Source organism: Bradysia coprophila (genome assembly GCF_014529535.1).
Source record: "Bradysia coprophila strain Holo2 chromosome X unlocalized genomic scaffold, BU_Bcop_v1 contig_659, whole genome shotgun sequence".
In the NCBI taxonomy this organism is placed as follows: domain Eukaryota; kingdom Metazoa; phylum Arthropoda; class Insecta; order Diptera; family Sciaridae; genus Bradysia; species Bradysia coprophila.
The window spans coordinates 18,619-41,888 of record NW_023503358.1 but is presented as its reverse complement, the minus strand read 5'-3'; the positions used below and the strand labels follow the sequence as shown (position 1 = coordinate 41,888).

Here is a 23,270-nt window from a genome sequence, read left to right as displayed (position 1 = left end):
TATACACCTATAACACCGTCAGGTGACCCCAAGAAACCGATTTTCGTGATTATTAAGGATCAACCAAGGAAGACCTAAACTGTATGCTTGCTTTTTGAGGAATTCAATGCATGGTTCTGTAATAATGTAGATAATTTGAAGATCCCTTTCTTGTTTGCCTTGTCTTGAAGGCGACATTAAGTCTATATGACACTATTTACGAATGAAAATGAAAGAAGAACGTACCATAGTCTACGTCGGGATGAACACTCGGTATCCGTAAATATTCCCGAAATATCTGAATTTCTTCATTGCTTTCCCAGGTTGACATTTTTTATTTAATGAAATTAATGTTAACAATAAAATGTCGTATAATTCACCACCAGTTAAATCGCACACAGTTTGTGCTACTGAATTTAACTAAACTAAACTTAAACTCAAATCGAGAAAAAAGAACCACATACTTAAATGAATTATACAGCTGAGCATGTTGTCGGTGTTCAAATTTATTTGTGTGATTACAAAACAGTTGCGAGATATATCATACTATACATGTGGTGTGCTTCAATGTGTAGAGTGTCGCTTTGTAAATAACAGTTCCATTCAAAAGTGTATTCTGTTTTCTGATAGCAAGTTTTTCGATTCACATCATAGACCAACTATGAGAAGTAGATGGCGAATGGTATATAATGAAAACAACCAGCAAAAGTGATCATAGTGGTCAGCTGCAGAAAGTACTCTATTTTACATGAAAATGTTTTTAGAGTGTACAGTTGTGTGACACACTATCAAGATTCAGTAACCTATTTAGAGTACCACTCATACTTGGAGTGAGTTGAAACAACAAACTATCATTTGTCCCATTGATTCATAATATAATGTCCTATTATTAAGACTGGCGATACCTTAAGACAAATAAATTTATTTAAAATTAATTTAGATTTTGGTTCTTGCTAGAGAGAGCAATAATAACGACTTATTCCCTTGACCAGGGCCTATTTTTGGATATTTTTTCCAAAATTTCCAAAAAATTACCAAAAATTTCCAAAAACTGTGAACGTTCAAAAACCGAATTTTTCCATAATTTCAAACTGTTTTGGCAAGTCCGTAGCTCAGCCTTATGTTTTAGCCAGCTCTCAATGATTTATGTTTGATTATTGACGCTCTCATCTTTCACATTAATCATGCTCGTCTTCATTTGAAACCTGTCAAGAAATAATCGAGAGTCAGTTAAAACGCAAGGCTGATTCAGCAGTTGCCAAAAACTTTCGAAATGGTGGAAAAATTTGGTTTTTGGACGTTCGCAGTTTTTGGAAATTTTTGGCAATTTTTTGGAAATTTTGGAAAAAGTTTCCAAAAAAAAATACCAAAAATAGGCCCTGCCCTTGACTGTAAGTCATGGGTTTTACAAAAAAAATACACCGTACATAACACGTTCACAATGATAAAAATGTATGGAAATGTAATGAAAAAACGTTAAATGTTAAGTTCGAGAATGGGGTGGCATTGGTTCAACAATTTGCGAGTAGTTCTCGAGAGAAGCCTTTTCTGTTCTTTGTTAACACGACAACTGAAATAATTCTCAACCGATTTAAAAAAAATTATTTGGTGGAGAATAGAATTAATTCCTGAGGTTAGGTTCCAAGATAGATTATGTTGGTCTAACGAACAAGCTGATGCTAACAGAATATTTGTATCTATTTTAATAGTATTTTTCCTATTATGTGACAAAAATAGAACAAGAATTAAATCATCAACGAGATATTTATTCGACCGTTCTAGAAGTTCTTCTTCTAAATGCGTTTTTGTGGCCATCAACATGCAAAATTACATTTCATTGAAATAAATCAATAAATCATTTCCATTAAAAATACTATTGAGAAGCTCAGACAAACAGTCAAGGGATCTGACCCACCCAACAGGTGGGACCTAGTTTAAGTATATATTTTGACAGAAATATGGTCGAGATCATGTGCTTTCCATATTATTTACGTATTTTTATGACAATTGATTTTAGGCAATTTCACTTATTATAGTCCGAACGCGATAACGACTTCAGGAATTAACGACAAGGTCTTTAGAATGCGGTCGGATATAGCAAAAATTATGTTCAAGGAAATGAAGTAAAAGATTTGGAATCAATCACTTAAAAATATGTAGATCAAAATGAAGTACTAGATCCGGTAGTAAAACTGCCGATATTATTGCCGTCTGTGTAAGGATAAAGTATACCCAGTGGTATACAATAGTATACTACCCAAACGTTTCTACACTGTTTGTGAAATACATATGATTGAATGGTGTGAAAAGATGAAACTTTATTTGTGGCCACTGTATTAACTGATACACATGATACATTTTGAAGCAAAAATCTGACCTTTCGTTGATATTTTGTTTTTTGTTATCTTTCTAACGCTTAACGTTGATGAGTTGAAAATATTTACTCGTCTTTCCAACATTCGGTTTTCAGTTGAGTTAATCAGTTCGAATTCATAGCATTTACAAACCATAACATTACCACAGGAGAATCATGCAATTTCTCTACTCCAAGAGCTTTCTTGTCGTAACAATTTTATTGGTTCAATGGATTTCAAATGGAGGTAGGTGAACAATTCTCTGAAGACTGTTGAGTGTATCATACATCATTCAAACATTCAAACATTCTTTCCGTGAACCGTGAACCATTGACAACAATTTGTATTAAAAAAATTCAGACAGTGAAACAATTTGTGAAAATCGAGACGTAAAATGTGGTCTCAGATGCTACAACCCGTATACACAAAGTTGCATCAACGATAAAATTGTGTGCCCAAGCGGTAACAGAGCCTGTGGCATTCAATGTTACAATCCACTTGTTCAAACCTGTCATGAAGGTGGAATAACTGGAGGACTGGTTTGCAATAGCGGGGAGGGAGCATGCGGTTACAAATGCTACGATCCACTTGCTCAAACGTGTCATTCCCAGAGAACTGTTTGTGCTATTGGGCAACAAGCTTGTGGTTTTAGATGCTTCGATTCTACTGCAAGTTGTACGACCAAGAGAACAGTAAATTTTTGACGAGTTGCAGTTTTATTTTCTAAGTGAAAAATTATGGTTTTCAAAAGTTAACAATATGAAAATAAAATGATTTTTTGTCTAAAAGCGTTTGTTTTATGCCTTAGATCTTACGAATTATATGATAGCAACACTGAATCTTTGATCGAGTTCTGATAGAGAAATAATTTTAAAAGTCAAAATTTTAAGATAAATCTTTCATGAGAACAGGTAGCGAAGAAAATACAGTGAGAGGCAGTGAAATTTCAGCATGAATTTGCTTTAACTGTTTTTCAGCTGATCCACACATACAATCAAAACTTTATAGACGGTTGAGGTTGCTACACGCACGAGCGTGGTAATGATAAAACCGTATAAAGACGTATTTAAACAGTTTTCATTGTTTGTGTGGATCAGCTGAAAAACAGCTGAAGCAAATTTATGCTTAAATTTCACTGGCTCTAACTGTATGTGTCGAGAAAAGTAGTTTCGAAATTTGAAACGAACAATATCCTAGAAGATCATTTCTAAGGAATAAGACATTATGCCATCAAGTCTTGTCGTTTAAAGTTTCTTTTGTTTCTCTTTTGGTAATGTATACATATGTTACGTGGTCAATATAGCCAGTAATGAATTACCGCCTGGCCGAAATGGTTTCAAATCCATTACTAATTCCTTTCAATTGCCTTCAATTCCTTTTATTACTTCAATTACCGGAGTAACACCTATACTTGCCGGCGAATCTTTCAATTCCTATAATTCCAATCCATTTTTACAATTCCACGAATTTTTAAAATATTTCCACGATAAATATTTTCCGTTATTATATAATTCCATTGCGACATATTTTTTTGTAGGAAATAGCAAGGCTGTAAACGTATAAATTTTGGGGAGGTCTCGCAGATAGGTGTCGCAGATGGATGAAGATGATGGATTCTCAAATTTGACATAGTAGGTGAATTCTGTTTCGTGTGTCCCCGCGTATCTAATAAAATGGTGGTCTGTGTGACCTCTTCAACAGTCTATAGCCTTGGGAAACAGTTGGTGACTCTGACTCACTCAAAGTTAAACGTGCGTTTTGTGATGAAGTTCATTAAATGAGCAGATTATTTTGAAACGCTTTCGGCGCTTTGAAAGAAGAATGGTCAGACTATACGAAACTAAAATTTGGAACAGCTATTTGCAGCTTCCCAGATACTCCGGTAAATAATTGTAATTGATGGAATTATAAGGAGACGTAGTAGGCGGTGAAATCGACTGGTCGAAAAATTTTTAAGCTCCGCTAAATTTTTTGAAAAATTAGGAAAACATGGAGTAATTGTTGATTAAATGGTTCGCGATTGTGACACACACGACACGAGGGAGGCGCACGTGAAGTGGGAAAAAGTTCTATCTTAAACTGGAGTCGCTTTGGCTGATTGCTCATGACCTGTCAAAAGTTGCACTATGGGAACGAGAGAACCAACAGAAAGGAAAACAACGGAAGTTTGCTGAATTCTGGACGGGTCACAACAAAATCAAAGGAAGATATGAAGTAAACAGGAATGCCAATACAAATATGAAAACGGCAATCAACTTCGCATACGTCGATGATGACAGCAGCCTCATAATGAAGCAATTTTATCACCCTTGCACGAGCTGAGCAGCACGTTCGAGGGAATGAGTGACCGTTGGAGGTCCACAAATGTGAGACTGTTGGAGGTCCTCTTTTGAGAATTCAAAAACGTTATGTGAACGGAACAAACGGGGGGTAGGGTAATCTCGCACACCACACAAATTCATGGTGTGCGAGATTCACCTCTAAGTGGTGAATCTCGCACAGTCATGACTTTTCGTTACATGTCGTAAAAGGACGCATACTATGATCGCGTGTGCGAGATTCCCCGACACCACAAACGGAATGGACAATGCCTTGTAGAGTGGCTCAAACAAGGTAATGCGAGTGACATCAGGTGACGTGCGGCACGGACAGTGGTGAGAATGACATGAGTCTCACTCAGTCAGGTAATTTAGATGATTTATTAAATGAAACCCGGACGGCTGGTTGTCACCAGGTAATTGATTTCTCCTTGTGGCATTATATTGTGTCACATTGTATTGCATCCTCCTTACATGTATTTACAAATTACGCAAAATTTAGTAGCTAGTCCAGTCACTTAGTCCAGTGACGGTGATTGTTGTTAGTCATAAGTTTAACACATATCGGATAGCGGTCGGCGCTGTTCAATACATCGATACAATGTGCACACAAAATATCAACGTATTGAACAAGGAGGGCAAAAAGGGGGATCCAAGTGGGTCATTCCACTGTTAGTAATTCAACGTTCAAGCTCTTCATGAAAGACCACATGGTCCGGTCCTATTCGAATGTGCAAGGTCAAGGTAATTGATGAAATTATAAGGAATTGACCGGAATTGACTGGAAATACGTGAAAATGATTGAATTAAAAGGAATTGAACGAAATCGACTGGAAAGTAGTGAAATTGATGGAATGTACCAGGAAATGAGGAAATAGTACTTTTTTCCGATCGTCATACTTGTCCGTATTTGCTATAATTCACTTTCCATTCCTTACAATTTAACGTATTTCCAGTCAATTCCATCAATTTCTCGTATTTCCACCAATTACAATTATTTACCGGATATTTACCGGCTATTCGTTTAAGGGTATGTAGTCAATTACCCGAGACGGTTACCCCTCGTGAATTAATGAATGAATGAATGAATGAAAGCTTAAAGCTGTAATAGCACTTGTTAATCGTAAACGGAGAGCTATACGGCGTAAGTGCGTGGAGACCTTCAGGATAAATGAATGAATCGCAAGAAGTTGAAAGTTACAAGTTTGGTATATCTAAAGAAGAGCCGAGAATTAATATACGACGCTTTTTCATTAAAAGTTTAAACCAGGAGTGGTATAACGTCGACCCTGAGGACGTATACGTATACGTTGATATAAATTGTGGGTGCGTTGAAGATAATTCGGTCAATCTGCCATAACCTTGTCTCCAGTTTCATTAAAATTGTTGTGAAATGCATGCCGTATTACGGCATTGCCGTAAGTGAAAACTCAGAATTTGAATTTTGACCATTTTTACTTGCCGTCATTACAAGTAGATACACTGTTAACACACGCACTGACACCATGTCTTTATTTTCTCTCGCTAAAATGTCACAATAATACTAACAGCACTGTCTAACGTCACTACAACAAAATAGTTGCGAAAATATGGCCGTCGTTATTAGTAACTTAACTCGGTTATCGCGATGTAAAGCAAAGAATTACACACATTGCGCACAAATAATTCGTAACTATTCCGGCACGAAATCAATCAGGAATAATAACTTAACATTAATCGGTGTACTAAGTGGTGGATTAGCCGCAATATCTTATTTAAAATGGCAAAAAACAGCTGTGGTTGAAGCTTTCAACCCGAAAAAAATGAAGGTGGGTGCAAATTCTAAAAAAAATTCTAAAAATAAATTATTAATATCTGGACCACCGGCTACTTGAATGTTTGCCAGAATTGTGTAAATATGATTCCTAAGTCCATAACCAATCTAACCGAATTCGTTGCAACATCCACATATTGATTGTTTATTCGGAATAAATGAATTAATCCACCAAGTTTATGGTTTGTTTACGTTTAGGATGAAACCGAAAAAGCTGTCAAATTAACTGCTCGTGAACGTCGTTTTATCAAGTTTTCATCGGTCGAATTCGATGGACAGCTGTATATGACTCCACAGGATTTCCTCGAATCGGTGGTGGAACAGGAGCCACGGCGTAAGTAATCTTATCCGCTTTAAATACGATAATATTTTGATATGATTGATGCAGGCTCTGTCTGTGGTTCATCGATTTTGTCAGCCTTTAGTCGGTTCTGCTACTGTTTCTCGATTACACATTCCGTGAATAGTTTGGCACGTTTATAGCCGTATTACCTAATGAATTGACATATTTTTCGATGAGCGATGAGCTGAATCTGACTAGATCGGAAATAGGGCGAGTAGTTGAGAAGCTGACGTGACAATCATCCACATAGAATAGATCGATCGATCCTATCTGTTCTTGTGGTCTTTCACCTGAGATTTCGCCTCAGATTCAACAACCTCGAAAGCCTCGAATATTACGAACTCCACGATGAGGATTTGCCATCTTCAGATGGAAAGCACCTTAACGACTATGAACTGGCAGGTTCCCGTGATTAAAGGAGTAGTGCTTGTGAGTAGGAATCAAGGGTTTCCGCCTCCTCACAACTGGAATTTGATGGAATGGTCTTCTCAATCAAAAGTTACTTTAATTTATGAAACTATAAGTCAGTCCACATGGCCTTTCGACCTAGTAGCTTGCATGCACACCGCCCGCCACTTTCTGTAGAATTCAAACACCTTTCAGTTGGATCGAAATCGATTCCCTATACCAACAACTCTAAAACGAGTCAATTTGTAGCATAATATCTCCTTGTTTTCTACCTTGATCTCTTACCCAGTATTTTCCTTGTTTTTGATTTATTACATCCCCTTTCAGCTCGACTGAAACGAAAGAAGATGACGGAAAGTGACATTCAACAGATCAAAGACAATACTCCCCCATTGAAGAAAGGATCGTCCCAAATGTTTCGAAATCTAAGGGATAAAGGCATCATTTCGTACACCGAATATTTGTTTTTGCTGTCAATTCTAACCAGTAAGCTCATGCATTCATAAATAAGTTCAATTTGAAGACCATTCGCAAAATTTCCTCTCGTTTAGAACCGAAATCGGGCTTTAAAATCGCATTTAACATGTTCGATACGGATGGAAATCAGAGGGTCGATAAAAATGAATTTCTGGTGGTAAGTTTTGATCTCGTTGGAAAACTTCTTGCATTTAGCAATGCGTACACAGAATAAAATTTCGGATTCGACTGCAATCTGTTCATATTGAGATTTCATAACATTTCATAATCAACGCGAATGAACCCAGAAATTATCGCTTCAGGTTTGGTATAAATTCAGTTCGGGCTCTGGTCAGTTTCAGGTTAACCTGAACATGTCTTGAGATCGCCAGCCATGGAATGATTATCGGATTCAGTTTGAATCTGAATCTGTCCTGATTTAAGTAAAATTTCCTCAGTGTTTTAATGAATCACCGGTAACTAGGGATACGCGTATCGAATTTTGAGGCTTGTAAGGTCCGCGATAGAATGCGTGCAGAAAATGTAGATTACAGAAACAGTTTTCGTGCATGTGGTCAAGGTTCCCGAAGTGCCCTGGACGTGGTCTCTTCTATGAACTTTATGTTTCCGACGATGACATCTCTGAAAGTTGGGAGTATTTTTTCAAGATGTTTTAGAATAATGAGCTTTGCAAGTTTTACAAAACAGTCAAAGGTTCCGATGGAGGTATTTACAAAAATAATATCTGACCTTTCCGATTTTTGCTTATAATTCCTCACATACGACTAAGTATGTCTAGTGTTTAGTATGACGTGGTAGGTAAGGTCAATTTTCAATAATTTTATATAAGGACAGTGCAAATGCAGCTATGTCATCCAGTGAATGAAGTCGGTGTTGAAGGGTTAACGCAGTTTTCGATGATCCATATTTTACAAACACATTAATCATTCCGTACTGCAGTACGTAATTTATCAACAATAGTCCTTGATTGTATTTAGCTTAAGCTTTATATGAAGAGATGTCGCATCATTTAAGATTTGTATGCTGCGATTAAGCGAATAAAATCCGAGATTTTCGTCTGTGTTGTCATTTAAATTACAGAAAGGTATATTACATAGAAAATTTGAATATTGGCTTCAACTTTCAGTTTTCAGTTTTTAGCCAATAATTTCTGAGTTGAATTATCTTTTAATTAGATATTATAAGATGCACTCAGTGATAGAATTTACTGACAACTATCCACCACGCTATCTTTATGCACCCATTCAAGAGACTCTTTTTAAATACAAAATATAAAGCTTTGAGCTGACGAACGCTAAAAAAAGAGATCGTTTGGGCCTTTTCTTCTACTAATTTTCTAATTTTTTAATTAACAAAATTATTATTTTTTAATTTTTAATTTTTATTTTTATTTGATGAGTCGAAGTCAGTCGATACACAGCGAACATCCAGCGAAATATTTCATTCAAACGAATATTTTTTTTTAAATTTTTTTTTTTAGTTTTACTTAATTTTCTATTAAATAGTATTTATGTTATCTGCATTAGATTCGACATATTCTGGGTGGATCTTTAAGAAATGATGTTGATGAACAAACAAAGAAAGTTGTAAGATTTTTGTTTTTTTTTTGTTTTATTTTTTTAAATTTTATTTAATTTAATTTTTGTTTTTGTGTTTGGTTTTCGGCAAGGGAATTGGTTTCAATGCTTTTTGGTTTTTTTTTATAAGTTTCATTGCACTAACACAACAAAAAGTTCTTTCCTTACTTGTAAATTAATACATGTGAGGAAGAAACAAAAATATTATTTTCTATTGACCATTTATGGAGTCACAATTCATATATTCGAGATTATTAATTGGGGAACTTGAGCTTTTGAAACCGCTTGAACTTTAGCAATTGCACAATTAGAGCACTGCCGGCCGGATGATATGCAAATTCGGGTTGAAAATTTTGTTCGGTACACTGCGGCCACTAACAGGATAATCAGTTTTCAATTCCGATCAATTTCACGGTTAAGGAATTTTTGAGAAGACCTCTTCATACTTTATGCATCACATATAACTAAACTTTACTGGAAACCACAATTTGAAGAGGAATGAATCAACCAATAAAGAAGCTCTCAATTCAATTAACTAATTAAGTTGCTTAACAGCAGTCAATAAAGAAGCTGCAGCTGCAGAATTGGCTTTAACTTAAATTCAAATTAAAAATAAAGGGAAAGGAAAATCAGACCACCGATTAATACGACAGATGAAGAAGTATCTGCGTAGGCACAGGCTAATTGAATAAATTGGTGGAGTCACCGTGTTCCGGCCGTCACAGTGCTCTATAAACAAGTCATTTTATTCATTAATATTAAAATTTATAACTGGAATCCAGTCATTGCAAAAAGATAAGTCAGAAGTGTGACTTCACTACATGAACCCTAAATAGTTGGTTTGCCTGTTGATTGAACATTATTTTAATATCGATCTTGTAACAAGTGGAGATACAGCATCAATAACAATATTGTGTTAATATTATATTATTCACACATCGTTCAACATGATAGTTGCTAATTTATATTTTTAATTTTTTTGCACGAGTGTTAAAGTATTGGTTAATTGCTAGTTTGAGACTTGATTTTACTGTTTCGTTTTCAAAAAAAAAAAAAACAAATTCAAGGAAATCGATCCAGAGAACAGATGTAGAAACATGGTTGTGTCGGAAAGATTTCCGAGATTTCCTAAACAATTGAATTTGTATAATTGATTTCACTTTCGACAGTGGGGAAAGTGTTAATTCTTGCGTCTTGTAGCGTAATCGCTTTAGGTGAGAATAAGACATTTTGATACAGGCAGGGAGAAGAGAGATTCGGCCGATATAGACATCCTGCCACTTATTAAGTAATTAGAAAAATTAATATTTGAAGGTAAAATTGGAAAACACAAAAAGACCGTTTGGATTGTGCTGGCATAAAGGCACTAGATGCGTAATTTTTTCTCGGGCCACATGCCATCTAGTTACAGTAAACATAAGTGAAATTTAGACCTGAATTTGCATAAGCTATTTTGATGTAAAATCCTAACTAAATTTTACTGACGGTTACTGTATGACGCTAGGAGAGAAAGGGATATAAAAATGGGACATGGCGGCATAACAGGGGTTGGATTTGGTAAACTGTGAGAAAGGGAATAAGACACATTTTAACAGTTAAGAGACTATTAACAGTTTTTAGATGACAAGACTATTTTGAAATTGATGCACAAATTACGATCTTTATGAAGTGAATATTGTCTTGTTTCAGCTGGTTTTTGGACGAGCTATGGTAATGAAACATTTACTTTAGATACTTACAATGCTTGGAAATTGTCCTTTTTTTGTTGAAATCCATTAGGCGAGGTTTATTTGCTTCGAAAAGTCATTAATGTTGCAAAAGCTTGCTTTATAATAAGCGTTAAGTCGAAACATTAATCGTCGAAGTGAACGTGTGAACAATCTCCAATAGTTAAAATGGTTAAATATCAACTGTTTTAGTGTAGATTGGTACTGACGAATAATTCTCCTAAAAGTCAACATAATGTCCGTTTCATAAGAGTAACAACCAATATAAATATCAGGTAGATATGACAGCAAAAGTTCGCAGGAGTGGAATAACTATGAGTTGTCTGCAGAGCTCTATATCTTGTCATATCGACAGATTTTTAAGATAAGTTGCTCTTTTTCTGACGCTTCACCAAATTCTTAACCCTGTCCGACTTCAAGTGTGGCTCGACTAACTGTATTTTTATATATACAAAGTCCAATCATTCAACCGTTTGTTTATCAACCGAAATTACGTACAGTAAGTGTATGTTTCTAATGTTTTTATTTTTATTTTGATTTGCTGCAGGAAACAGTCTCCCAGTTTCTTTGTTTTGATTTAAATACATTTTTTTATTTTTTTTCTTCATTTAGCTACTCTCCTTACTTTCAACTGAAGCACAAGCGAAAAATTTACTCAGAAAACCAAAAACTGAAGAAGAAAAAGAAAAAGAAAAGGCTAAGAGAAATACTGGTTTTGTAAGTTAATGGCGAAAAATGCGAATTTAAAAAAAAATGTCGATTATGACGCGTGTGGCTTGGCCGTGATTCTGTGTAATTTGTCCCAAAAGCGTTGATTGAGAAAAGTGCAATCTACTTGCAAAATCAGCGATATTGTTCCCTTAGCATATAAAGATACCATAGTTAGTGCTGCATTAAAATACTATATGCCATGTGGTTGACAATGAATTTTTAAATTGCAATTTTTAAATTAAATTTAATTTAATTATTTTTGAAATTACAGCAAGTAATGCATGCTTTTCATGTGAGATAATAATTTTGTACGCAGTTTAGTTTTAACATTTCCTGTAACTAATTGAAAAAAGGGAAAATTTTTTCGTATCTTGTTCTTTTTGTGGATTATATAACCATTGCGCCTACATAATGTAGTTATATACTAAAATTCCAATTTATCTTTGTTATCCATTTGCTAAAAAGATTCTCTTCTGTTTAGATGGAAAAGATTTTCATTGGTGCGTGGAAAGACAAACGTGGAATAGCGGTTGATGATGTAAGTAAGATGTGTGATAAAATAACAAATTGAAGGAAGTGAGGATTAGAGGCATATTCCAGTTAATCCTAACTGTAGCTACACACAGTGACGCGAATGAGACATAAATCAAATTTTTCTTTCCTAGAACAAAGGAAAAAATCGAATTAGGTTTCCACCGCCTCGATATTGTTCGTAAGAGTTACGATTAGTCTGGCAATTATAGTACAGTGAATGTGCTACAGTCTACATTTAAAGGCATTGTTCCTTAGAAGCCCAGGAACATTTTATTTGCATGAGGATATAAGCCAAAATTTCACTTGATTGCGTTGATTGATGCTTCTGTTTCGAAATTTAATTTAATTTCTGATGAACAACTTTGTCTTTGCATGCCAAAAGAAATTTTTGTTCGAAATATCGAAATATCGAATAAGAAGTGGAGTTCCAATTAGATCGGTCCACCTTGCCAAAAAGTGAATTTTTGTGATGAAACCTTTCTTCTTCTTTTACGTCGTTGGTTTCTAGGATCTCCACGATATGACGATTTCAATACCGTCTTGGGAAGTCTTCGCAGCTTAAATTTTTCCTTTTTTGAATTAGAATTGAAAGAAAGCTAAAATCAAATTGAGTTTATTTAGCCCCAAAGTAATTCTCCACACATTTTCTGTTTTGATAACAAATTTCGACCAATTTTATGCAATCTAAAGCTCAGATATCTAGATTCTAGATATTTAAATTTAAATGTGAGCATCGTCAGTGTAAGTATAATTATTAAAATTTGTTAGTGGATAGTGTTCTCAGTATGAACATAATACAAAATTTCTCAACATCATCTTCATCATAATGAAATCATTCACTTCATCATAATGAATCTTGGAAGAGGCCCGGAGAGTGCTCTCCATTTTTTATATAAATCTGGTGATATCTGCTTCTTCATCACATCATTCAAAGCTCAGGAGTTTCTTGACTCCTTTGTCGCGTTGAAGGGCTATGCTTTATTTCTGTTTATATAATTATAAGACTGTGGCAAGGGATTCCCGTTTGATTCCACTCAAGAATTTTGGTAAATGTTATTTTTCTGGTCACATTACTTACTCACATTCATTTCTATTCAAATTGCTGTATCAGGATGTAGATGATGAAGAAGGTCTTCAACGTAAACACAAAGTAGATACGACCCTTCAAGTGCATTTTTTCGGTAAAAAGGGAAATCAAGATCTTCACTACGAAGGCTTCTATAAGTTTATGGATAATCTTCAAACCGAGGTATTGGAATTGGAATTTTACGAATTCTCCAAGGGAAATCTTGCCATCACTGAAGTAGACTTTGCGAAAATTCTGCTGCGCTACACTTACTTGGTAAATAACTGAGAGCGAGAATCAATTTCTGAAAATAATTTGAAACAAAAAAATCTTTTAACCGCCGTATAGGATACTGATGAATACGATATGTTTTTGGACCGTTTGTTGGATCGAGTGAAAGACGAGACGGGCGTTTCATTTAAGGAATTTAGAGATTTCTGTCAATTTCTCAACAATTTGGAAGATTTTAGCATTGCAATGAGAATGTACACACTGGCAGATCATCCAATATCTAAAGGTTAAAGTGACTGAAGCCTATCTCTCTCTGTCGTGCTATCTTATCATTGAATGTTCGTTTCAGATGAATTTTCCAGAGCTGTTAAGATCTGTACGGGTTTGACACTGTCCAAGCATCTGATAGACACAGTTTTTGCTATTTTTGACGAAGATGGTGATGGCCTATTGTCGTATAAGGAATTTATAGCTATTATGAAAGACAGATTACATCGAGGATTTAAGGTAAAATCCTCAATGAGTACAAGTAGCCGTGGGATGTTAATTTAATTCAATTTGTCTATTAGTCAACTGCCAAGTCCGAAGGATGGGATGCATTCAAGCATTGTTTGAAACAAGAGATGAAATCGCACGTTTGATAGTACATCATTCAACTAACGAAAAAAATAAACTTCCAGTTCCTTGGAGACGAGAATTGAAATGTTAAATTTATTTATTGTTATTTCGCTAAAGAAAACTTTTTTGTTCTTTGTACTTTTGTTTACTTCTACGAACAATTGAAACACAATAATACTTTTCACGCCATATACGAAAAGGTAAACTGTAATTTTGTTTTTAACTATTACATACGATTACTAATAAACTTATAAACTTATCGAAGAACACTAAATTTGTGTTTTGTTCAAAATTACTTACAATTAGGCCATCTCAAATCCCTACAGCTCTGAAGATGGTTGGACCACGCTAACCTCTGACCGCCACTGGATCCGGAGGTCGAAACGGCAATTTGTCTCCACATTCGCTTCACGCGTACCATGGGAAAGGGAAGAATAATTCTGCTCTGTTTGTTTAGCTGTGTTCGATTGAACTTTACTTGTTCTGAGCTCAGGCTCTTTTTGTGAGTGAATTTTTTTTTTGTTGCATGTTAGATAACGCCACCCCTGGAATTAGTCTGGTTTTCAGGTAAGATAAAGTTTTGTACCACCGGTCGATTACAAGAGTTTTGATTTTTACAAAGGTCTTTATTTCGAAAAAGCTTTTAAGAACAAGTGGTTGAGTGTTTTTTCGGTTTTTCGGGTTGTTTTCTGTTTTATTTTTAATTTTATTTTGATTTTGTTTTACTAGATTTTGATTGACTCCGTTCTGCTGCGTCTAAGGGATGTTTTTCAAAGCAGCCCTCCAAGAATTTTTTCCGTTTTTCCATCGTAAGATGGCACGAAATCGATTGAACAAACACACTAGTTCAAGCGTAAAGTTTGCGGCTGTATCGTCTAACGGACCAGTGGAAGCGAGTGAAGATGGTTAGACCACGCAAACCTCTGAACGCCACTAGATCCGGAGGTCGAAGAGACAATTTGTCTCCACATTCGCTTCACGCGTATAATTCTGCTCTGTTTGTTTAGCTGTGTTCGATTGAACTTTACTTGTTCTGAGCTCAGGATCTTTTTGTGAGTGATTTTTTTTTTGTTGCATGTTAGATAACGCCACCCCCGGAATTAGTCTGGTTTCCAGGTAAAATAAAGTTTTGTACAACCGGTCGATTACAATGTATAATAAAACACTGAGGTCATTCCTTTCGCAAATACCTTCAATATTTTATCAAAAAAATCTCTTCATTATTAGCTCAAGTTCTAATGGTATGGATGCTGGGGTGATGGACCACCTTATAGTAGTGGTATAAACGAGTAAATATTTATCTTAGATTTTCACAAATGACGTCATGATGTTGGTTCAAGAAAACGCGACGGTTGTAATTTGGGTCAATTTTAACTCTTTTTGCATGACAAAGAGGAATGTTGTGTCGAAATTTCCGTGACACAGCGTCATTTCTATACGACCCCTGTGGCTAAAATGCCACTGATTTAAAGGACAAAATACCCGGACTTCGCTATGCATCGCAAAAAGGCTTGGGACGAGTTAATTTTCAGTTCTTTGAAAGTAAGTCGACTCTTCAATGATAGTGTCAGAGGATGTAAATGACATGGATTTTAGTCGGAGTCAACTTCGAGTTGAATTATCTAGAGTGAAGTTCAAGTGCTTCGAGTTTTAGTCTCACTCACAGTCCCTACGGTAACTGACTTCATTTTTTCACCAGGGTATCAACTAACAGACATGTTATTTAGTTCCACTGTTTCTTCCATTGAAGTGACGATTCAATTTATTTTCCAATTTACAGAGGTTAATCTTGAGAGGCTATTTCATAACATATTAGGTTAGATTAGATTTCATATCATCAGTTGTATTATAATTCTAATCGATACTCAGAGGTCACGTACGTGACACCTTAGTAATTCTCAGTACTCAATGATCTTAAAAACCTTCCATTTTAGAACCTCTCTTCCATGTGAACCTATTCAAATAGGTTTTTAAGAAATTAATAACTCACCAGATTTTTGTCAAAATGTGCCAGATCGACACCGCAAGTACAAGAGCTTGCAATCGAGTGCTGAATCCAATACAAATCTAGTCGAACTCTACAAATTCACGACGCCATACGATTTTTCTGTTTGAGCCTTGACCAAGGCAGAACTGAGCCGCAGAACCGATTTTTAGATTATTGTTGGTCCTGCTTGGTATGATAATTGCTAGCCTCGGAATGTCTTGATCCTTAAAAAAATGTTCTTGGTAACCTCAGGATTTCTGACCCCATGGAGCTTAATAATGGACGGGAACTTTTCAACGATACCAGATTTATCGCACCATGAGAACAGCTCACTATTTCTGTTAAAGTTTCTTCACGTATTTCAAACATGCATGATGGTTGGGACGAATGAATTGGATTCAAGTACATACTGTGAACACACACGCACTGCCGACAAGTACGTTAAGAAACACTTGGTGCTCGATAAACTGTTGCTACCATACGAATGTTAATTCTAGAAACAAAGCTATGCCGAAGGTTATAATGATTCAGCGATATCACTTGAGGTAAATTTTTCAGTGTTGTTAAACTTTGACGGGAAAACACGTAGCTGCCGTTCAATATTTATTTTGATGTTTATCCCTAGTCCTAGTCATCACTGGCCGGAATAAATTGATTGATTCAGCGCTGCGAAACTCTCTTACTTTAATATTAAAACAAAATACACAATTTTCTCTCTTCAATAAACTTTTTAATCTCAACTTCTTTGAAAAGTACAGAAAAGTTATTCCAATTTTGCGATACTCCAGCCGATTTGGTAGGTTGGCTCGGCTGTCATAAACTTATCGAATTTAACATCGATATTAACCTAACGTTTCCTTATTCAATCTAATTCAGTTATTTTTGTCGTAGTGTGGTCAACAACGTAAAATATTTTGAAGAAAATATTATCGGCTCGTTCTCGGTCTAGGTGGTGGCATAATTTCACCGTCGTCGCCACCGCCAAAACGACGTTTCTTAATGAAATGCAATAAATATTCAGTTGTTACTGGATATTGAATACTCTTGCAGACAGCTGAAAATTGTAATACATCACATTAGCCGTCGAACACCTCACGCATCGAAACGCAATCCGACTTACCCATAGCTGTATTATAACTATTCGGAAAAGATTTATCGGTACGTTCTCGCATGAAGACCCATGAATTATTTTCAAATTTACATTCGATGATTTTGCCATCGAGTTCTTTCAGATATTTTGTGTATTTAATGGAAGCAAAGGGTTGTTCGTGTTGGCCGACATAGAGATAGCCCATCTTTTCAGTTAACATTCTAAATAAAGGACGGAGTTAGACTTTGAATTGGTTTTTTTTTGTTCAGTCTGTATTTCTTACCCCATTCCACCTTGTTGCGTGATTTTTAACTTAAAATCCACTGAGTTCATGTGCAATGGCTTCCATTTTAAAACCTTAGAACACGCTCCGGATTTGTATGGCTGTGAAATGAAAGAAATAAAATAAATTGAAGCAAAAAAGCAGGAAAAGGAATTTAAAGAGACATCCAAAGGATTCGCTCGTTCATAGTTTTAACAGATGGCTTTGCTATGATTAAAAAACAGAAAATCATTGCTATTGCTCAATGAAATGGTACAGTCACTGCTTTATTTTGGTTTCTTCTATTTTATAATTTAGATTTTTTACTCTTTCAGGAAGCATATGAGCTTCATCTATTACTTCATTTGATTTAAAAGTTTTCAAGCGATTGATTCCAAATCTTTTACTAGTTGAAATAGGAGGTGAGAAATGCCGACGAACGATTGCTTCTTCCAGCAAAAGATGTTCAGGGTACTACTCGAAAGATAGGTTGAAGCTGGACAAGCATAATAACAGACAGTAAGTAGTCATTCTGGAACATTTGGTAATTTTACTATGAACAATTTCTCTGCAGACAAGAAGGTCAATAAAATTTCAGCCGAAATTCGATTTAGCTGACTTTCAGCTGGCTCACAACGAAACTGAGTGTTTCAACGGATTCAACAGTATACACGCGTGCCAGTGATAGAACCATGTAAACATGCATAAACACGACCGTTTTGTTTGTATGAATGAATCAGCTGAAGCAAATTTCGGCTGAAATTTGTTTGATCTTTCTTGTGCACTTTCCAAAAAACGATTTGGTCCTTTGCTCAACATTTAAAATATCATTCTGCATTCGGCTGAAGTTAATCGAAAAGTGTAGCTGTGTGTCCACGTCGACAATGAAGAAAGCCTTTGGCTTGGAGTTTCGTCTCCTTCAAAAAAGGGTACGGTTTGGAATGTTTGGTTCGAGGGCCGGATAATCATTAATTTCAGTGACAAAGATTTTCTAGTAAAGATTTTTATTGAATTTTGAAGTGGTTTTAATTTTTGCAAAGAACATTGTCTAACGATTTCCGAAGGATATTTTTCGAGTGACAAATCAGTTTCTACGTTAATCCACCCGTCGCAGGGACTATTATTGAGTGAAATTGCTGACATTTATTATAATTTAAATCTACCAGAAAACACACCGCCTGAATGGGTCCTTTTCGTAGAGAGATATGATCTTGTCCTAAATAAATTTTACCACATACAGGGGACGCCAGTGAAAATTAGACGCGGCTTTGCTTCAGTTGGTTTTCAAACAAACAGAACTTCTCATAAGTTTTTATAAGGTTTTACCACCACCATGTACGTTGAGCTATTTCACCCGTATAAAGACGTATAAAAAACAGCAAAGGCTTTTCTAATTTCAGTGACGCCATCTGAAATTTTGCTCCATTGAAGAATTTCTTACGACTCTCAGTGCCAATGAGAATAAAATTTAAACTCGTGTGACATCGATCAAAAACCAGCTTGACATGCATTTACAGACAACGTCAGCTTATTTTTGAGAAAGAGTCTGATCTCACCTTGAGCTAATTCAAACCTGTCGGCTTAGGCAAAAAGGTTACTTAAAATGTTTATAAAGAAATCCGGGTTCTGGTTGCAAGTTCAGATATTTTAAGTTCATGATCGGGTCGGATTAACCTGACCTGGTTCCAGATTCAATGTGAAACACAAGGAATTTCTAACAGGAAAATAATGAAAATTTACAAGCCAAACTTACATCAAGCGACGGTTGAAATATTAATCCATCCGGCTCATGCGCTAAACTATTTGCAAATTTTGGCGCTAATAATGCTCCCGCTTGAGTTACATCCCAAAAGCATTTCGGTCGCACGCTAAATGGTTCACGATCTTTGATAATCCATCCATGACGCATTGCATTATTCCGCGGATCTGTTAAAATACGTAACGAATCGACGAATTAGAAATATATTTTGTTTGATTTAAAATTGTCGTTCACCTGTTATTTGCTTTTGTATACAGTCCAATCGATTTGGATAAAATGGTTCTTGGCCAATATCTCTGCCTTCATATTTCACAACATCGTAGACTAAATACCTTGGTATGCTCAGACCGTTTACTTTATCTATCACCATTTCCTACACGAAAATGAATTGGAGTGAGATTTGCACTGAATTTTGAGATCATTTTCAACTTACGCCATCGAGTAGTGTGTTTGTAAGATGTCGTTTGAAGTCACTGTGGTGGGGGAAACGTAAGCCCTCGACTTGAAAGCAAGAGTTATCGCGATCGAAAAAGTACACTTCATTTTCCTCTAATACAAGCATCATGTACCTTGCAAAGTTAACATAAGAAACATGAAGAAACTATCTAATAGTCAGAGGTCGATGAACCCATACCTAGTACCATCCGCCTTCCACGAAACTCGATACGGTTCCATGTGCAATAAGTTGATATTCTTTTGATCCATCGAAACCGGTTGACTTCCTGGGAAACCACTGCTCCCCCATGCGCACATGGTCTGAACTGTCGATTGAAGTTGACCGAGACGTGGCTGAAAATAATTTGACAACATTGTAAACCGAATGCGTATGAGTCATTAAGTGTAGGCTTCGAATGCCGGTCGTCGATGGTCTCAATCTCAATTTTGTTAAAGAAAAATGTTGAAGATTCACCTGTTCTGTAAGCAATGTGACGCCGGGTACACCAGCCATAAATGTTGCATTCAAATTTAAGAATTCCTTCCGCTTTTTCTTCTTTTGAGTCGGTTCATTCGTTGAACCACTTGGTTCACCATTTTCTTCAGTCTGATCATCATCTTCAAGTTCATCGCCATTATCTTCCTGCTTACTTGTAGTGGACTCTGCTTTGCGTTTTCTCGATACCGTGGCATGATTGTCCGGTTCATAGCTGTCGTCTGTAATTGCCATAAACAATCAACTTCCACACCTTGTAACTAGAAACACACACTTTCTGCCTACCTTTATTGCACCAGGTGGGTTTTTCTGGAGCTGAAAGTGCATCCTCGACGTCGTCGTATCGTCGAAACAACTCTTTGATATAATCTTCCTTGTAAATTCCTGGTGGACGGGCCTGTGCGAATGCTAGAACGGCAGCCTCAACAGAACAATCCATTCGCTCGACCATGTACGATACAATTAAAAAACCTGCAAAGCAGCCGGTTAACTCGGAACAACGTCATTCAATTTATAAATAAGCCAACCTGTACGATTGAAACCATGTGTGCAATGAACACCGACCATATCCAGCGGATTGTCTGTTATGAATTGGTCGACCAATTCTATAAAGCTTTGAGTCTGATCATGGGACGGAGCTTCACCGTGGCCACGACATTGCAATTTCATGTACTGACTGCCGTGTTCTTCAACTTCGCGACGGTCATAGAACCGCTTGGTGTTTGTCAAATCGATCCATAAACCAATTTTAGCCTACCGAAAATATGAGAGTATGGTTTCGTTTCACTTTTTTAACACTACTGCACACGTTATTCCTACCTTGAACATCTTGGCATAACTGAAAACCATTTCCGGTAGAAACTGGCATTCCATTGGCATCTGGCTTGTGAATCGGTCACTCAACGGGGTCTTAAACGCTAAAAATTTCTCAGCAACAAATGAATTAGCATTCCTCGGACAATATAGCCACCGATCAGGAATCGGTCCTGGTCCAGGGTGACGAGACATTTTCGCGGCGCTTTTCTAATTTCACACCACCGACTATGATTATTCCTTAAACGCCCTTTCACTCGTATTAGGATGGACACAACGCAACTAAGAAACTTGCTTCAGTTAGCACTTTTTATTATTTCATAGCAAACAACGAAATCAAAAAGAAATAATACTCCGCCGTCAGTCAATAATATCTATCAACGTGGATTCAGTCACTTTTCTGACACTTCTGTCAGAATGAGTTCACTTATCGTACATCTTAGCGCGAAAAATCCATTTAAATCGGTTTTTACTTCAAACTGTCTGTCGAATCTAAAATTGCAGAAACGTGGCAGAAAAGAGAGTAGTTTTGATGCTTTTTGAACTTGTATAAGCACCCAAGACACTTCTTGAAAAATCAAAATATCTCACCCAAAGTGTGAAGAGGAGGAGATTCGGGATGAATTTTCTCGTAAGAAATTTTGGCTTACCTAATAGTAACCTTCGGTGCTAGAGAGAGCATTGGTTCCTAATGATGATTTGACGGGCTAGGGCTGTATTCCCACTCGTCAAAATAAAAATTTCGAATCTCGTACGTGCGAGATCACGTAAAAATACTTACATAAGATGAAGTAATACATCTTACAGTAAAACTGCTAATATGTAACAAAAAGCTTCACAGAAACATTAGGAAATCGAATCGAATTTTGGAAAAGTTTTAGCTCAATAACACATCGTAACAAGCTGTTTAACAGTCCTAACATTTCACAAATGAGAACTCATGAAACATTGGCACGGTCAAATGCTTTTGGTGCATAAGTTTAATTCAGAGATTCGGCTTGAGATTCGCATCTTCTTGGTCCTTATTCCTTGGTCACACAAATCAGATCTACCTGCTGCTTTTAAACGTCTTGTTTTTTTGTGTTATATAAATCTTGTCTTTTTTATCTTGTAATGTAAACAATTGTAAATGTAAGTAGTCAGGGGGCATGTTGCCATTGATGAAATGAATAAATAAAATAAATAAATTGATTTTACGTATTGAGATGTTGTCTGACAAATTTATTTATACAGTCTATCACTAACAAGTTGACTAAAAATTTGAAAATTGCAAACAACTTTTCCATATTAACGTATGTAGAGTCGACTAATAATTTCCAACCAACGCACTTCAAGCAAAAGTGGTACTCTAAATAGGGTACTGAAACTTGACAGTACAAAATTTTTCAGTGTAAAAAGAGTGGGGGTTAAAATTTCATACAAAAAGTACTCTATTTGGCAGCTGTCAGAAATAGCACTTTTGCTTGAAGTGCGTTGTTCCAACTCATAAGTCAATTTAAGTGAAAATCTCACTTCGTTCGGGCTACAACTCGCGAAATTGCCTAAAATCTACCGTCCACCACAGATACCTTAATACCTATTGTGTTTTCCCTAGGTGTGTCATGCAATAAGCCACTTTCTACCATAGGAAAAATAAAAGCATGTAACAGTTATTTATCTATTTAGAACGATAATGTCGAGCTTATCTCCCTAGGGAGTTTTTACTTATCTCGATATATCTGTTCTCGAAAGATAAAATATGGTATGCACCTATTGCCAGAATGTTATTTTGACGTGTAGGCATTACTGCACACGCCTTCGGCTCTGGCAATAATGTCCTATACGTCAAAATAACAATCTTGGCAACAGGTACATAATATATATTATGTATCTAGTGTGGACAGTATGTTTTAGGCAATTTCACGAGTTGTAGCCCGAACAAAAGACATGAAAAACATTAGGAGTACTTTGCTCTGTGACTTCTAGATTTGTTATTTTTGCCCTACTTACAGAAAAGTTGAGTTGATCACATAATACTGAGTATACGCGAACTGAGGCGCTTCAGGTTAAACTCAACTGATTGCAAATACCTACATATTAATGTACGTAGTTTACTCAATGTATACTTATTATCTCCTGTCTTAAAAAATCTTATGCTGTTCGTTGCTAAGGTGGAAAACACACGAGCAATTTTGCATTGATGGGATCGACAATTACGCTCCGTTTTCCATAGTGATTCGATATTCACCACAAACTAAACAATGGAAAAAGCATGCGTAATTGTCGATCCCAT

At 36.1% G+C, this 23,270-nt stretch overlaps 3 protein-coding genes and 1 long non-coding RNA gene across 9 annotated transcripts; 2 read left to right on the top strand and 2 right to left on the bottom strand.

The window, feature by feature from the left end:
* The first annotated feature begins 2,280 nt into the window (after positions 1-2,280).
* Positions 2,281-3,089, top strand: LOC119070254 (insulin growth factor-like family member 2). Its single transcript, XM_037174522.1, has 2 exons — positions 2,281-2,579; positions 2,694-3,089. The coding sequence occupies exons 1-2, from the start codon at positions 2,510-2,512 to the stop codon at positions 3,035-3,037; spliced, it is 414 nt and encodes a 137-aa protein (XP_037030417.1). The 5' UTR covers positions 2,281-2,509; the 3' UTR covers positions 3,038-3,089.
* Positions 3,090-6,204: 3,115 nt separating this feature from the next.
* On the top strand, positions 6,205-14,430 carry LOC119070257 (calcium uptake protein 3, mitochondrial). 6 transcript variants are annotated; one of them, XM_037174524.1, is made up of 11 exons: positions 6,205-6,459; positions 6,663-6,798; positions 7,543-7,701; positions 7,767-7,849; positions 9,219-9,278; positions 11,609-11,713; positions 12,189-12,245; positions 13,353-13,583; positions 13,656-13,824; positions 13,888-14,045; positions 14,108-14,430. In XM_037174524.1, the coding sequence occupies exons 1-11, from the start codon at positions 6,241-6,243 to the stop codon at positions 14,177-14,179; spliced, it is 1,449 nt and encodes a 482-aa protein (XP_037030419.1). In that variant the 5' UTR covers positions 6,205-6,240; the 3' UTR covers positions 14,180-14,430. The 6 variants fall into 6 exon arrangements, with proteins under 6 accessions (XP_037030419.1, XP_037030420.1, XP_037030421.1 ...); XM_037174525.1 differs by lacking the exon at positions 9,219-9,278; XM_037174526.1 differs by lacking the exon at positions 11,609-11,713.
* On the bottom strand, positions 13,234-22,812 carry LOC119070259. Its single transcript, XR_005086489.1, has 3 exons — positions 22,646-22,812; positions 14,992-14,998; positions 13,234-13,245 (listed from the first exon to the last, which is right to left on the bottom strand). It is a non-coding gene; the product is annotated as an uncharacterized LOC119070259 (long non-coding RNA).
* On the bottom strand, positions 16,856-21,383 carry LOC119070255 (mRNA-capping enzyme). The gene is made up of 11 exons (XM_037174523.1): positions 21,005-21,383; positions 20,713-20,938; positions 20,471-20,656; positions 20,165-20,406; positions 19,889-20,043; positions 19,688-19,823; positions 19,489-19,627; positions 19,249-19,421; positions 17,517-17,617; positions 17,264-17,454; positions 16,856-17,197 (listed from the first exon to the last, which is right to left on the bottom strand). Exons 1-11 carry the CDS (start codon positions 21,191-21,193, stop codon positions 17,070-17,072), a joined length of 1,866 nt encoding a protein of 621 aa, XP_037030418.1. The 5' UTR covers positions 21,194-21,383; the 3' UTR covers positions 16,856-17,069.
* Positions 22,813-23,270: the final 458 nt, after the last annotated feature.

Coding starts and splice junctions, on each gene's coding strand:
- LOC119070254 (XM_037174522.1), top strand. CDS start 2,510: ATGCAATTTCTCTACTCCAAGAGCTTTCTTGTCGTAACAATTTTATTG. Junction 2,580..2,693: donor TCAATGGATTTCAAATGGAG/GTAGGTGAACAA, acceptor AAAAAAATTCAG/ACAGTGAAACAATTTGTGAA.
- LOC119070257 (XM_037174524.1), top strand. CDS start 6,241: ATGGCCGTCGTTATTAGTAACTTAACTCGGTTATCGCGATGTAAAGCA. Junction 6,460..6,662: donor TCAACCCGAAAAAAATGAAG/GTGGGTGCAAAT, acceptor GTTTACGTTTAG/GATGAAACCGAAAAAGCTGT. Junction 13,825..13,887: donor AGATCATCCAATATCTAAAG/GTTAAAGTGACT, acceptor TGTTCGTTTCAG/ATGAATTTTCCAGAGCTGTT.
- LOC119070255 (XM_037174523.1), bottom strand. CDS start 21,193: ATGTCTCGTCACCCTGGACCAGGACCGATTCCTGATCGGTGGCTATAT. Junction 20,407..20,470: donor ACCCACCTGGTGCAATAAAG/GTAGGCAGAAAG, acceptor TGGCAATTACAG/ACGACAGCTATGAACCGGAC. Junction 17,618..19,248: donor TATTTCAACCGTCGCTTGAT/GTAAGTTTGGCT, acceptor TTCATTTCACAG/CCATACAAATCCGGAGCGTG.